Genomic DNA, 14,936 nt, shown 5'->3' with positions numbered 1-14,936 from the left:
TATGTTGGTTTGATGCTAAAGCAAAATGCAATAAGGGTTTAAAAGGTTTTTTTCAAATTAGTTGCTAAATATGATGCATCTAATCGACTCGAGTAAAAGATGAATTTGAATGAATGCTATGAATGAGGACTCCGGCCCGTGGATTATTTTCTTAAAACGTTAGAGTCTATGTGTAGGCTTAGTTTTTTTAATTTGATTTAAGTAGAAAAATTTTATTAAAGTCCTTAGAGCCTACGATCGAACTCCAGGTCAAATCAAAATCGCATGCAGGTAAAAAGACTATAAAAACAGGTAGTTCTACTGCACAATCAATTAAATAAATCAATCTAAATTAAATTGCTCAAATTGAAATCCATATGCGGACAGTGCCACTTTATTATTACATCCAGAATTGCAGAAAAGTAAAGTGGTCCGAGCCCCACTGACTACAACCCGGATTTCTAATCCAGACTCAAGTGATTTGAGAATTGGTAAATAATTAATGATTAATCTATTTAAGGTTTAACACCCCTATAGAACTCCATCGTGGCGTTGTGCGCACCCAGGCTCGAGGAACATCCTCTTGGACACTTAGGCCGCGCCGGAGCTAGTACTAGTACCAATAAACGTTCACTATTAGGATGGTCTGTATTGTGTTTTAAATGTGGTTTGTTGTAATGTTTTCAACCATTAACTAACATTTCCTGGAGTTTCAATGCAATTTTGAGTTATGATTTTTTGAATACATTATTAATCTTTAATTAAGGGCTAGAAAATTGACTTCTTTTATTAAAGAATGTTTTCTGCTAAAGTTAATATTTACTTAAATACTAGACCTCATTACAATCAGTTAGACAGTAAGTACTTTGAAATCGGATTTTTCTACATTTTCATTACGAAGGTTGTTTTGAAGTTTTGAACTAGATTTTAATACGGTTTGACCAATTGTTGACTTTCAAACTGATGTTTTCTTGGAACTTTTAATATTTTTTAAATAAATATTAGACATTTTGTGAGTTGAACTGCAATGTGGTTTGCTGATTTGAATATTTTGGAATTAGTTATGAACGGTCAATATGATTTGTTTGAATTTTTGAAAAAGTCCTTAATTAAAGACCTTTTTTAATTTTGTTCTCAATGAGAATCCCGACTTCCTTGAAATCATGCTCCAAGGTCAGATATGACCTAAGGAGAGATCTCAAGTGTTGGAAATTTGAAAATTTTAATAATTATTAAATAATTATATTAATTAATATTATTTTCAATTAAAATTAAATTAAGTGCTCTTAGTTGCTGTCAAATAATCTTTGTTTTAATTTTCAATTGGTTAGGTTTTAACTTATGGTCAGTTAAGAGGTCCATGTGTATAATTTTTGGGTTTAAATATGATTTATTAGATTTTTCAGAAGTCTTTAAATGGCTTAAAATTAGGGTTTAATCTTAATTAAGTAAGTTAAGGAAGGGTGTTTAATGAACTCAAAATTCAGAGGGATTTTCCTATATGAACTAAGGGTGTCACTAAGTTAAAGGTGTAAAAGTTTGAGTTGAAAGGAGTGTGATCCTAATTTCTAAACTTAATATCTTAAGTTTTCTAATTAAAATGTCCTTAATTTTTGTCCTTAATGACGCTATGTTAGTGGGTTCAAATCAATTGTTTTAACTAACCCTTGACTAACATTAATACGCACATACACAAAAAGCACATCAAGCCCTTTAAAACTAGGAGATCCTAGACTAGGTGGTGTGTGCACAACCTAAGCATGCAAAAGTAGAATAATTAAATAAACATTAATAGATTAGTGGATAATTAAAATAATTACCCATTAATCCTCCCCATAATTTCTGTTCACAATAAGCTTAACCTATGTTTAAAATTAATGGACCTCTCAAAATTAGATATTTAAATATATAATTTTAAAATATTTTTAAAATATATGTATTTATAGATAAGCTTATACATAAAGACATAAAATTTTAAATATAATAATTTAAAATATTATTAAAAATAATTTTTAAGGATTTGAGAGGAGATCTCTGCTTATCTAAAATATTGGAAATAAAATTTTGGAATATTTGGATTTATTTTAATTAAATAATAATTAAAATAACCAAATAGTTAATATTTAAAATTATTTAAAATATATAGAATATTTTAAATCAATTTATTTTTTAATTAAAGGCTTGAGAAACTGGCAGTTTCATATATAATACTTAATTTTTTTGAAAAAATATTTAATTTTTAATATTATGTTTTGAAAAGTTTCTGGTAATTAAAATGATCTCAAAGCTACTAATTAAACCTTAATTTAATTCAGATCTGCGGCGGGATTAACACGCGGCGCGTTCTGTCGGCGTAGCCAAGACGCGGCGGATGGTCAGTGGCCCCGCCCACTTATCCAGCGCGCGGCAACCGCGCACGAACCGTTGGATTCACGTGCGATAAACCCCAGCTCCAACTCCTTTCTGATCCACGGAGGACGGAGGCGACGATTTTGAATCCCGCGGCTCCTGACAAGAGGGCTCAGCAATTTGCGCCACAAAGAAACAAAAAAAAAAAGAAAACTGAGCAGCGAATTGATACACGTGGATTGAAAAAACGCGGAACGGCGGAAACAATAACGTTGATCGAAAGATTACAACGGTATCAAAAGACTCAGGCGTGCACATAAACCGAGCCCTAGAACCCATTTTTGAGCTTCTTCCGTTCGATGGATTTGATCATTTAATCAAACAAAATTTTAAATATAAATTAAAATTAATGTGAACAGAATTTTCTGGGGAAACTTTTACAAATCGTCCCATTAAATAAGCACTTAATGAAAAACGTAATGTAAATCTTATGTTCTAAACTAGGGTTTAGGATTTACCGAGTAATTTAAAGGATCGTTTTGAACGATTGATTGTGGCTTGGAATGTCCAGAATTATTCTCTAGAAGACTCCAAGGGCTGAAAGACGTCTGATCCTCGAGCCTATCAACCTTGAGGACCGGCTTCAGGCAAAGGTGGCCGGAAAATCTCTGGCCGAGAGAGCTTAGATCGCTGGATTTGTACTGGGAGAGATTACGAGGGTGATCAGGTAGAAGCTCAAAACGAAAAGCTAATTCCTCTGGAGCCAGCTTGAACAGTATAAAGATGAGAATGTGAGGGAGATTTGAATGCCGGCTCAACATAAGGTTTACCACCCTATTCAAACGTTCCCTAGCTGAATGAAGGGTCTTGAGCACATTGAGAGTTTCCCAGATGGATGCCATCTGTCCAAAAAAGGGTTGTGGAGCAGATGAAATACAAGGACAAGAGACAGCCTATTGTGGAATAAGTGTCCCTTGTACCTCTTGCACCCATTATGGAGAGCATATGGATTCATGTGATCCTGATCCATAAGGGCTAGGATGAGCCCTAGAAGCTTCTAGAGGTTGTTTAAATAGCTGGAATGATCAGGCAAAGAGTGAATTAGCATTAAGAGTTTATTTGACCAAACTTTGACCAATCTAACCCTTGGTTTGACAAGTTGACTGGTCCCAAGCCACTGGCAGCTGAGGTGGCATGGGTGGAGCTGAAGTAGCTGATTTTTCTGGGTCTCAACGCCTTCATATAGTGAGATTGGAAAACTTGAAAGGGGTTTCAAGGAGGAATTTGACCAACATTAACCCTTCAATTGATTTGTGCCATATTGACTGTGTTCAATTTCAGTATCAAATGGCTGTTCTAGGTTGGCATTGAAGGAATTATATTTGAGCGGTGGTTGGAGGTTTGGAGCTGGGATTGAAGCTTGAGTGTTTTGACTGTCTGAACCACACCTAAATCCATTTAGGCACCTTGTGACCTTTTTACTGGTCAAAACCAGTTAGCATTACGGCTATAGGTGGGACATGGGGAGAGAATTGTGTTGTTGGTGATAAATAATTGAAGAAAGGCTTGGGAGGGAGGTGGAAAGGGTTATGAGCTTAAGCATATTGAAGAATAATTTTAAGGCTAGTTTGACCAAATTTTCAAGTGGTTGACTTTGTGTCAATTAAGGTCAATGACTCATGATAGGATTTCAAACATATTTGATTTCATGCATTGGAAATAATTCAAAGAGTTTTGGAAGGTTTGATTGAATCATAGCTAGCGGCATGTCTAGGCTTGGATTCGAATTGAGTTTTGAGTTTGATTATTGGTATTTGAATCATCCATGTATTCAAGAAATATTTGGATGAACATGAGTAATAGGTAAGGTAGCAGCTTTAGCTTTCAAGGGTAGTCAAAAGGTTTAAACTAGATTTGGAATCATGATATATTTAAAGCCTAGATTCGATTGAAGTTTGAATTGAATTAAGGTTTGGATTGGCTTGAAATTAAATTTGATTTGAAGTTTGAATTGATTTGAATCTAACTCTGTCCTAGAATCTAGAAGAATTCTAGGGGCTAGACTTTAGAAGGGTTGTAGGATCTAAGAAATCCTAGAGTCTAAGAAAATCCTAGAGTCTGGAGTCTAGAAGTCCTAAGATCTAGAGTAGATCCTAGGGTCTGTATTCTAGGAGAATCCTATGTTCTAGATTGATCTGGAAGGATCCTAGGGTCAAGATAGGTCCTAGGGTCTATAGTCTAGATTGATATAGGGTCAGGATTTATCTGGAATCTGGATGGGCCCCAGTGACCTCATACAAAAATGAGGTCAACAGGGTTTGCATCTATTAGAATACCCAAAAATTGATTTAGTTTGGGATTTATGACTTCATTTAGAAGCAATCCAAGAGTTTGGATTGGAGCGGGTCTTATGGCTTCTTTAAGAAATAGACAGGTATTTCATTTGGAATAGGGCTTACAGCTCTCTATTTATGAGTTGCCCAAAAATGGGGTCTTATAACCTAACTCTACATTAAGGCTGTCCGAAGGTTTTAATTGTTTAGATATGTCTTATGACTTTCCTTAGGAAGTAGCCTGAAAAGTGGATCTTACAATTTAATCCTTTTAGACTAAGATGTTAGGTTAGGTCTTATGACTTCTCTTAGAAAGTTGTCTGATTATTTATAGGATTGTTAGGGTCATGTACTTCATTTTAAAAAGTTTCCCAAACGTATGAGACTTACGACTTCACTTAGATGTAGCCCGCTGGTGGGACTTACAACCTAATCATATAGGTTAGGATGTCTGAGGATTTAATGGTTTGGGTAGGATGGGTCTTAGTGCTTCTCTATAGAATAGCTCAATTGTGGGTCTTAAAACTTAGCCCTATAGGATAAACTGCCCAGGAATTTTGTTTAGATTTATAATAGGTCTTATGACTTCTCTTAAGAAATTGCCTAAAAACGGGTCTTATAACTTAATCCCTTAGACTAAGATGCTCATGAATTTATATGTTTGTAGCATATCTTACAATAGAAATTCCACATGCTTTTAACATTGGATTAATATTATAATTATTGTATTTCAAAACATTATTTAAAGATGAAATTCCCTCCTAAGGCTTTTTGCCTAAACTTTTCAACAAGAGATATCCGTGTGATTAGATTTGGGTAGGGACTTATAGCTTTTATTAGAAAGTAGCCCAGTTAGTGGGACTTACGCCTCAACTAACGGTAGCCTGAAGATTTCAGTTGGGTAGGTCTTATTACTTCCTTAGAATTTGTCTAATGATGTGTCTTGCAACCTAACTCAATAAGCTAAGTGGCCCGAGTGATAGGTCTTACAACCTAATCCTATAAACTAGGATGCCCGAGTGAGGGGTCTAGGATAGTGTTATCACCAAAACATTTTCCTAAGAGATTGGACTTACGACTTCTAATAGAAGTTGTTGGTGTTTTAATTGGGGGTTAGGGGTTAGGTCAATTTTACTTAAAACTTTCTCCTAAAGTAAGGCTTACGACTTTACTTTGAAAGTTGAGGTAGTTGGTCTTACAACCAAGTTCTTATAAACAATGTTGCCCAAAGGTTTTGAATTTTATTGTGTACTTGTTGAGAGGATGTCAGTTGTTTAGGATTTGTTACTTTGAGAGTTTGAGATATTTGTGAGTTGGTTTTGAGTTTGTGATTTTGACACTTCGGAATTTTGACACTAGCATTAGTGTTTTTGTTTTTGTTTTTGTTTTTTTTTTTTTTGTGCTCGTAGTCTTTTCTTACTGCAGTAGCCAACTACTCTACTTGTTTTTCCAGCACTGTTGCATTACTAGCTTTCCAATACTTTACTTTACCTGCACTAGCTAGATCTATTTTTTCCAGCATTAATTTTGTTAATGTAAATTGTGTTGACTTTTGTCTGCTTTTTCGTAAATACGTGATACTTGTAGTAGTTCAGGGAGCTCACAGGCAGCTACAAGAGCCTTGTAGAGTGTTGAGAATTTTCATTTGTTGTGGGGAGTTGTTGAGTACTGTTTGAGAGTGGGAGAGTTGTTGTTTGTACAAGGTTGAGAGTTGTCTGTACAGGATTGAGAGTTTCTATTTGAAGAGCAGTGTTGCATATGTTGGTTAGTAGAACTCTCCTTTTTTTATTGCACTTTATTTAGTTTATTGTTATTATTATTATTATTTTGCTCAATCAATCAAATAATTAATTAACAAATTAGGCAAATTAAATTTCAATATTTTAAAACTCTCGAATTTTTTTTTATGCTTTCGGATTTTAAAGCTCATGGATTTTAGATAATTAACCAATAAACTAAATTTTAAATTTCATTGATCTTAAACTTCTAAATAACTCTCAAATTTTTTTTTAAATAATTCATAGATTTTTAAATAGATTTTTAATCAAAATTTATTACTTTTGACTTAATTAATCCCAATTAATTAAATTAAATGATTTAATTAATCAATTTTAATTGTAGTGAAGTTATTGATTAATTAAATTTGACTTGCTCCCCAATTGTTCCAAAAAAAAGGTTTTATAATTTTCCGGAAAATTATGACAGACTTCCGGTATCCCCTCCCCACCGAGGGAGAAATCGGGAAAGCGTTTGCCGTAATTTCTTTCTACCCGGACCTAAGGTCTACGTCGTAGGGTCTTCGAATTAAAACAATCCTGGCCGGATCTAAAGATATGACGGCATGGGGGCTTTAAATTTAAAAAAAAATCATCTGCCCAAATTAAAAATCAACGACGCAAGTCTTGGAATTTTAAAACCATCCGCCCAGATCTAAGATCGATGACGCGGGTCTTCAACACCTGTATAAAAAAAATTTCTTTCTATTTTATTTATTATTATTTTGTTATATTTCATTTCATTATATAGAGGGAGAGAGGGGTCCAATAGGAGATGTTTGGGTTTAGCTAGAGTCGTCGTTAAATGAGCACAGTCGAACATTAAAAAAGGAGTCAAAGAAACGACTCGTGTAATCTTTATACCTCCCGCAAAGCAATGAAGTCGAACAACAATAAAGGGGCCGAAGAGCGACCCGTGTAATCTCCTATGAAGCAAGGAAGTCGAACAGTAAGGAAGGAGCCGAAGAGGCAACTCATGCGATCCCTACACCTCCTGCGAACCAAAGCCAAACAGCAACGAAGGATCAGAAGAAGCGATAGTGTGTGCCACCTGCAAATCGAAGACGAACAGCAACGAAAGAGCCAAAGTCGGACAACAACAAAGGCTCGGAAGAAGTGACTCGTGTGATCTCCGCACCTCCTACGAAGCAACGAAGCCGAACAACAACTAAGGGGAGGAATAAGCGATGGTGAATCAGAGCGTCAGTTCTATTTTCTCGAGATTTCTTCCTTTTTATCGCTTTAGATTGTCGGTAGGCGGTAATAGTTTCAAAGAGTTGTATTGTTTGGCGACCAACTGTCGGTGTTGGGGCCAACAGCGTAGGATCCAAGCCGATTACTTCGTTTATTGTTCAAAATATTTATTTTTATTTTTTATTTAGTCAACACAATTATCATTATCATCATTAGCCTTCTCCCAACTACTTGCACCATATGAATTTTCAATCTACATTCATTCCGATGAAGTGTGAAATTAAGTGTTAATTCTATTTTACCTCTGTCATTTCCACAATTTTATCTTTGAGGTACACCTTTTCATTTGTATTTCCTCCACATTCATTCAATATACACAAAGGTTCACTATTGAATTCCTTGCACATGCCCAAACTCAAGTTTATTTTCTACAATCTAATTTTCAACATGCGTTACTTCAACATCAATAAAAAATTATTCACTTTACCCTTTCTAATTTTATCATGCATCCACCTTAATATTCTCATTCCAACAAAAATCAAATTGATTGATTTTAGCTAACTTCTTTAATGCCCAGCATAGATCCATATACCATGGTTGACAAAAACTTTTATAAAATATGTGTTTAAATCAACAGGGTTTTCTCTTCCATCATAGTCAAAAGGACCCATCCATTTTAAAGCTACCAAATGTGTCCTCGTCTATATTGTAAACAATTAATATTAATGATCCAAGATACAAAAATATATCATATCTAGATCCAACTGACATAATTATCAGTAACAAATCTACTAAAATTGCAAATTCTAACAAGGAATTTTGTTCTAATAATCTCAAGCACCTTCTAAAGCTTATCCTTTATTTAAACTTTTCATTTACTTCATTAGAACATAATGATATACAAATATAAACAAAAGAACTAAAATATTGTATATTGATTGTAATAATCGCCATGAGGGATTACTAGGGACCTTTTATTTAATCTAAAAGGGATCTGAAACACTTTGTCAACTCTCCATCATTCATATCTTTTAAAACTTAGACATATATTTGATAGACATCATTTTTTTATAGATATCAATTCACTTCTCTTAGTACTCAAACTTGTCATTTCATGTTTAAAAAAAATTTTACATGAAGATCCTTTACTTAATCCCTACCATTAATTGCACTAACTCAAAATTTGCCTCCATGGTATAACTTCCTAACATAATACTAAATTGATTCTTATATACCAATTTTAATTTGCCTCCAATATAACTTCCTAGCAAAACTAACCTTCCTAGCCTCGAAGATATTATACCACTTAAAGAAATTGTCCATACATTTGACCCAGTCCAGGAAGAGCCTAGCATCACGAGTGCCATCAAAGGTAGGAGCATCGACTTTAATGTTCTTCATAAGTGGTATGTCAGGGTCATGGTGAGGGTCATGTCCATACTGAGAAATTCGATGATTGGCACGATGCTGCCTCTCATCCTGGTAGGTATCATCCCCAAACATAAAAGGTGGACTAGATGGGGTGTAGGGGGTTGAATGTTCCCTAGATCGTTCAAGTCAATCAAAACGTTCAGTAGTATCCCAACGAAGTTCGGCTAAGTCGGCTTGGTTCTCTTTGAGTTGTTGGTTAATGGTGTTCATTTGACCTACCAGAAGTTCTAAGATCCTTCCAAGTCGTTCCTGGTCCATAGCTAGACACTAGGGGCCCTTGGGGATGAATCTAGATAGAGGGTAGCTCTTAGATGCTATGAATGACACTAAATGATACAGAAAATACTTGGACAACAAATTACAACAAGGGATTAAGTAATCCAGGCAACTAGGAATGTTGTTCTTTTAAGGACAGCACCTAGATACTTAAGAAATTACCCTAAAGCTCACTAAATTAGTGTAGAAATTTACTGGACAGCAAGCACAACAGTGATTTAGAATGATCTAAATGATGATATGCATGCAAAATTAAATATGAATGGTTAAGCAACAACCTAGGATGATTTCTAGCATGAATATCCTAAGCTAACCATGCTCTGATATCAGATGATGCAGAACTATAATGCTTTAATAGCATGCGTTAAGAATTTGCACGATCTCTTGAATAAAACAATTAAGATCAGAACCTTTAGCGATCAAATCGACAAAAGAAAACAAGAGAGGGGTGCCTACGTTTAGGCTAAGCCGCTTACCAAACGCTTGAATTATCAAATAATTAGAATCACAATAGTAAATAGATATAGTAGCGTTCAACAAAAAAATCTATACGCTAACAATAAGATTAGAAACATATAAAGCTAACTGATGCAAGCAAAAATTAGGACAAAGCCTAATTTTTGCAAGCAAAAGTAACTCTTCCTAGGACAATAAAAAATTACATGAAATACCCTAAAATAGACAAAATATAACAATTAAACCAAAAGCAACTTCACCTATATAATAGAAAGATACATACAACTCTTGACGCATACAAACTTTTAAAATAAAACAAGCACCTAAACTTGCGTTCCATCCATCGAGAAGAAAGATACATGTGGGGTGGACACTTGCGGAGAGAAGAACGAGATAAGAAGTCTGAGACGAAGGAGGAGAAGCTCGCAAGCTTTCCTAGAAGAAGAGAGGAATGGAACAAGCTCGCAAGCTTTTCTACGACGAAACCTGCAGATTTAGCCTCCAAAAATCACATCATAAGCTTTCAAAAAAAAAACTCTTAAACAGCCACAAAACATCCCTATAAATAAACAAAAAGAAGCTCAAAACACACCTAAAACAGATGTCCAAAACAGCCAACAAAAACAGTAAAAACTCTTGAAAAAATTGCATCATTTAAGACTCCCAAAAATCAAACAATCAAAGCCATGAATCTGGACAGAAATAGGAGCCAAACAGCCACCAATTGATGTAGGAAAGAGGGAGTCAAACAGCCCAAACCAATCCAGAAATTATTCCAGAACAACACCCAAAAAGACAGCAAAGAAACCGCGTAGAGGCAGCCACGGGAAAACAGCCAGGGAAGAAACTGAAAAGGCAACACAGGGGACCATAATCAATACCCAGCAAAGGGAGGTAAAGCAGCCACGAGACCAGCACCTAGGGGAAACCGAAGGGGCAGCACAGGAGACCAAAACCAGCACCCAGCAAGGGGGAAGGAAGCAGTCACGGGAAACAGTACAGGAAGAAACTGAGGAGATAGAAAGAAGGGGAAAAGGCAAGGATTCAACTCCACTTAATGAGCTTACAAGAAGAATCCCTTTTCATATTAATGAGCTAACATTAGTTCAAGCATTAATGAGTTAGAGCCAATTAGCTCCCAATTTTCCAGCTCAAAACCAAAGCAGCCAAGGCCCAACCCGAGAGCAGCCAAGGCCCAAAGAGCAAAGAATCCAAGAAGCTAGCATTCCCAATGCTTGCCTACATCACTAACTCAATTCCTACGCTTACTAGGCTTAGCAGAGATAGGCGGACAAGACCTTCATGAATCAAATCAAATCACAAGAGTGAGTTAAATTACGAAAATAGGAGAGTATGAAGATTAAAAAACTTTTGTCATGGTTTGGATGTAATCCTCCACTGAACGGTACCAAGTTGCTCATCTATGGCTTCGACAAAAGTATCTAAAATGCGCTCCATGTATTCCTCGACGGTATTGTCGATATTCGGATTGACATCGAAGAAAGCGGAGTGAAGGATGTGCACGAAACCTTGCTCGTCATAGGTAAAGTTGTAGTCAAGATCGGGATCGGCCATGCATCGATCTCGTTGCGTAGAAGTGTTGAAGGAGGTGGCCCTTTCATATCCTCGTTGTTTTCCTTGAAATAGAGAGGCTTCTCTCAACAATCAAAGTAGGAGAAAGTAGGGGAGATGTGGTTCAGGTTTTGGGCTGATTTTAAGTGGAGGGAATTGTAATTTAAACACCTCCTGATTATCCCCTTGGTTGAGAATAATTAAGGAAGAGAAACAGAGAGGGGGGAGGCGGGCATGAGCGAAGGGAGGGGATTACTTTACTTCTAATTGGAGAGGTTCCCTATTGGAAATAAATTAAGTAGGTAGGGCTAGGGGAGAAGTCGCCCAAAGGAGGTGGGGGAGATTTGAATTGTTTCCAAAGTGGGGAATTGGGTTTTAGGAAATAATTCCTAAACCCATCCTATAGGGGCCGGTAGCATTAAGGGGCTTGATGGGAGAGATTTAAGACTTCTTAATTTGGGTTTAGGAATTAGGAAAGGTTTTAATTAAATCCAAATTGAATTTGAAATTCAAATAGGATTTAATTTAGGAACTTCCCTAAAATAGATTTCTTAAATTAGGAAAGAAATTTTCAAAATTCAAATTGCTTTGAAATTTGAAATTAAGTCTTCCCAAATGAAGAATAATTAATTATGGAAAGTATTCAAGAGGTGATTTGAATTTTGGAGGGAGGAGGGAGGAGGGGTCGTCGGCTTGGTGAGCTAGAGGGGGGATTTCGGTGGGGTGATGGTGGAGATGAGGTTTTCCGGTGGTTTGGGTGGTGGGTGGGGTTTAGGCGGCGGTGGTGGTGGGAAGTTAAGTGACGGGCGGCTAGGTGATGAAGGGAAAGTAAAAATAGATAACGAATAAGAACCACGAACCCGGCCGTCTCCAAGGTTGGTGGGTGATCCATTATATTACTTTAATACAATGGCGAAAAAGGATTCATATAGCCAACCCCACGTCGTGGGACAAAGGCTTGATGTTGTTGTTGTTGTATATTATAACCCATTTGATAATTATTTTAGATGCCTAAGGTGCATGTGCCATAAAAATTTTATTTTTTTATGCAATAGACTTACTATTAGGCAAACCCTTCTCCTTAAATAACAAAGATAGCAAATAAAGATGATTACAAAGGTATAAAAGTAATATAAAAAGATAAACTTCCTAGAGAAGTTCAATGAGGAATAACTAGAATTAGAAAGAAGCTCTAAAGAAGTAGTAGGAAAGTGATTCCACTTCATGAAATTGTTCATTTTTTATCAGCCTCCTTTAGTGTTGTTGATCCAAAAGTAAACAAAAGTGATAATGTTAAACAAGATATTATCCTCTTCTTGTTTGAAATGCATGAAGCATTCATTTCCTTCGAAATGATATAAATAAAAGAAAAAAAAACGTCCCAAAGATAACTGAAATGCTTCTTGGAGTAGAAGTTTCGCCAAGAAATGAAAACAGAATTCAAGTTTAGCAATAGAGAGGAAATTCCAAAATGATTGTAAGAACTTCCATATATTTGAGATGGTGCAACAATATCCAAAGAAGAAAGGAAAATCATCTAACAAATTATCTTTCCACGTATTAAAGATAACAAAGTCAACAATCCCTTTATTAAGAAGAGAGACTTCGCAAGGAATTTTCATCCAAAAAGATTGTAAGAACGTCAGATTTAATTTTATATGTATATATATTATTCTTCTCTAAAATTTTTAGAGCACGCAAGTAAAATACCCTACAAATTTCTCATCTCCATGTATGTTTCTCATTCCCTCGTACCCAGCAACTCAGGGAATAAACGAGGGTCTATCTAAACCATTTTGGCATTCTGTACGCATTAGAACAGTCATCCGTCTTTCATTTTTGCTATCGCATTTGATCAGGCGCCATGTATTATACCACACATGGAGGTCAACAACCCCTCAACATATTTATCTTTCAATATGTACAAAAACCAATCAAAGACTAAAAATATAGTCATGGTGCATATTATAACACTCCAAAATCATTATTAGGAGAATCGGTAAGTAAGACATGAAGACTAGATGGTACTTGAACTAGAACCTGCCAAGCAAATGGCCTAAAAAGTTCAATAATGAACACGTAAAAAACAAGAGAATTTTTAGGAGCAACATATCAATCAAGGAAAAACTACTAGAAGTGCAAATTGAACCAGAACTTGCACAACATACAACCAAAGGGACCCCATAATTTAAAATTTACGTAGACAAACACAAAACAAATATAAAACAAGTGGAATGATTCAGAAAATTGTCGTTGCTAAAACTTGAATGATTTAGAATGCATCAATTGAGAAATATATGCAAATACCTTTGAGTCAATGCTTCCATTAAGTAACAAAGTCAAAGTCTGAAGAACATTCAGCAATAATTGCTCCCCAATTTCCTCATCAAACGTTCCATTTAGCAAAGAAACAATATGAAGAAAGCACTCTCCATCACGAAACAACGTCTGATAATACTGCAGTAGGATGAAAAATAGTAACACAGACTGTTAAATTGTTACTAAAACAAAAAATGGCTATCCTGTTAAAAACAGAAGGAATGTTCAACCCGAGATAACTCACAATCGGATCAATCAAAATGATTTCCCTCATTTTAACCAATAGATCAATCGATAATTCAGGATATAATTCTTCCCTCTCCTTGGCACGAGTAAAGGTCTCTAAATACTTAGAGCATAACTGTAACTTTGCAGTTTGATCATTTGGATGTAATGGAAGCAACTGCAGACAAAATATGTGCTTCAAGCTTTATTTTCATGAAAACTATGAAATATATGAGATAAACAAAGAAAGGAACAGAGAAATAAAAAGAGGGAGAGAAGGTTTGAGGTAGAGATTGAGGAAGAAAAGATGAAGGAAGAGATGGGGAGAGGGAGATGGAGAGGGAGGGAGAGAAATATTATCACGACCTTAAAAAATCCAACAATATGCTCTATCACATATTTCCTGAGACTTTCTTCCCAAAACAACTCAAATAAACAATTAATACAGCTAGCATTGTGTACAACCAAACTTCTCACATGCTCTGCAATAGAGAGATATTCGGTAAAGAGTTCCATAGATGATTGCATGCATTTAACCCAGCTCTTAGAAGCCTCGGAAGTCTTGATTGTCTGAAATTTTCTGACACCACGTCCTTCAGCAACACCCTCTTCAGCATGAAGAAAAATACTGAATTTTCTGACCTCTTGAGCCTGAATACAAGCAACCTTAAGCACTCGAGTTATAGCGTCCAAAGACTTAAACGAGCAAACACTTTGCTCAGGTGTACGCTGCAGAATCCGTTGCAGACTTCTCAAAAATAGAGTCGCAAGATCAGGATTACGAGCTGATTGCTCAAGTGCTTGTACTAAAACAGAGCACTCTGGCTGCAAATGTAGTTAAAATAAAGTATTACTAATCTTAACCTTGTTAAAGAATTAATTTATGAAATTTAATTATCAGCGTACTCAAAACAAATTAGTTGAAACGCCCAGCAAAGGTAATTTCAGAGTTCCACAAAAGAAATCACTTGTTAGTTGTTGACCATCCATGCTGTAAATTAATACATTAATTTTTAAACAAATAATA

General features: G+C 35.6%; 1 protein-coding gene across 7 annotated transcripts in view; it reads right to left on the bottom strand.

The window, feature by feature from the left end:
* The window catches only part of LOC110116195 (BEACH domain-containing protein B), a 96,646-nt gene that overhangs the window by 48,934 nt on the left and 32,776 nt on the right, over positions 1-14,936 (bottom strand). For all 7 annotated transcript variants that reach the window (XR_003699848.1, XR_003699849.1, XR_003699850.1 and 4 more), the window contains 3 exons: positions 14,276-14,734; positions 13,929-14,087; positions 13,673-13,822 (listed from right to left, as the gene is read on the bottom strand). Coding sequence is in view for 3 of the 7 variants with exons in the window: in XM_020849691.2 (XP_020705350.1) it covers positions 13,673-13,822; positions 13,929-14,087; positions 14,276-14,734 (768 nt within the window). In the remaining 4 variants the exon portion in view is untranslated. The remainder of the gene's footprint in view (positions 1-13,672; positions 13,823-13,928; positions 14,088-14,275; positions 14,735-14,936) is intronic.

Source organism: Dendrobium catenatum, unplaced genomic scaffold, assembly GCF_001605985.2.
Source record: "Dendrobium catenatum unplaced genomic scaffold, ASM160598v2 original_scaffold_235663, whole genome shotgun sequence".
In the NCBI taxonomy this organism is placed as follows: Eukaryota; Viridiplantae; Streptophyta; class Magnoliopsida; order Asparagales; family Orchidaceae; genus Dendrobium; species Dendrobium catenatum.
This window is presented reverse-complemented; position numbering and strand designations above follow the sequence as displayed.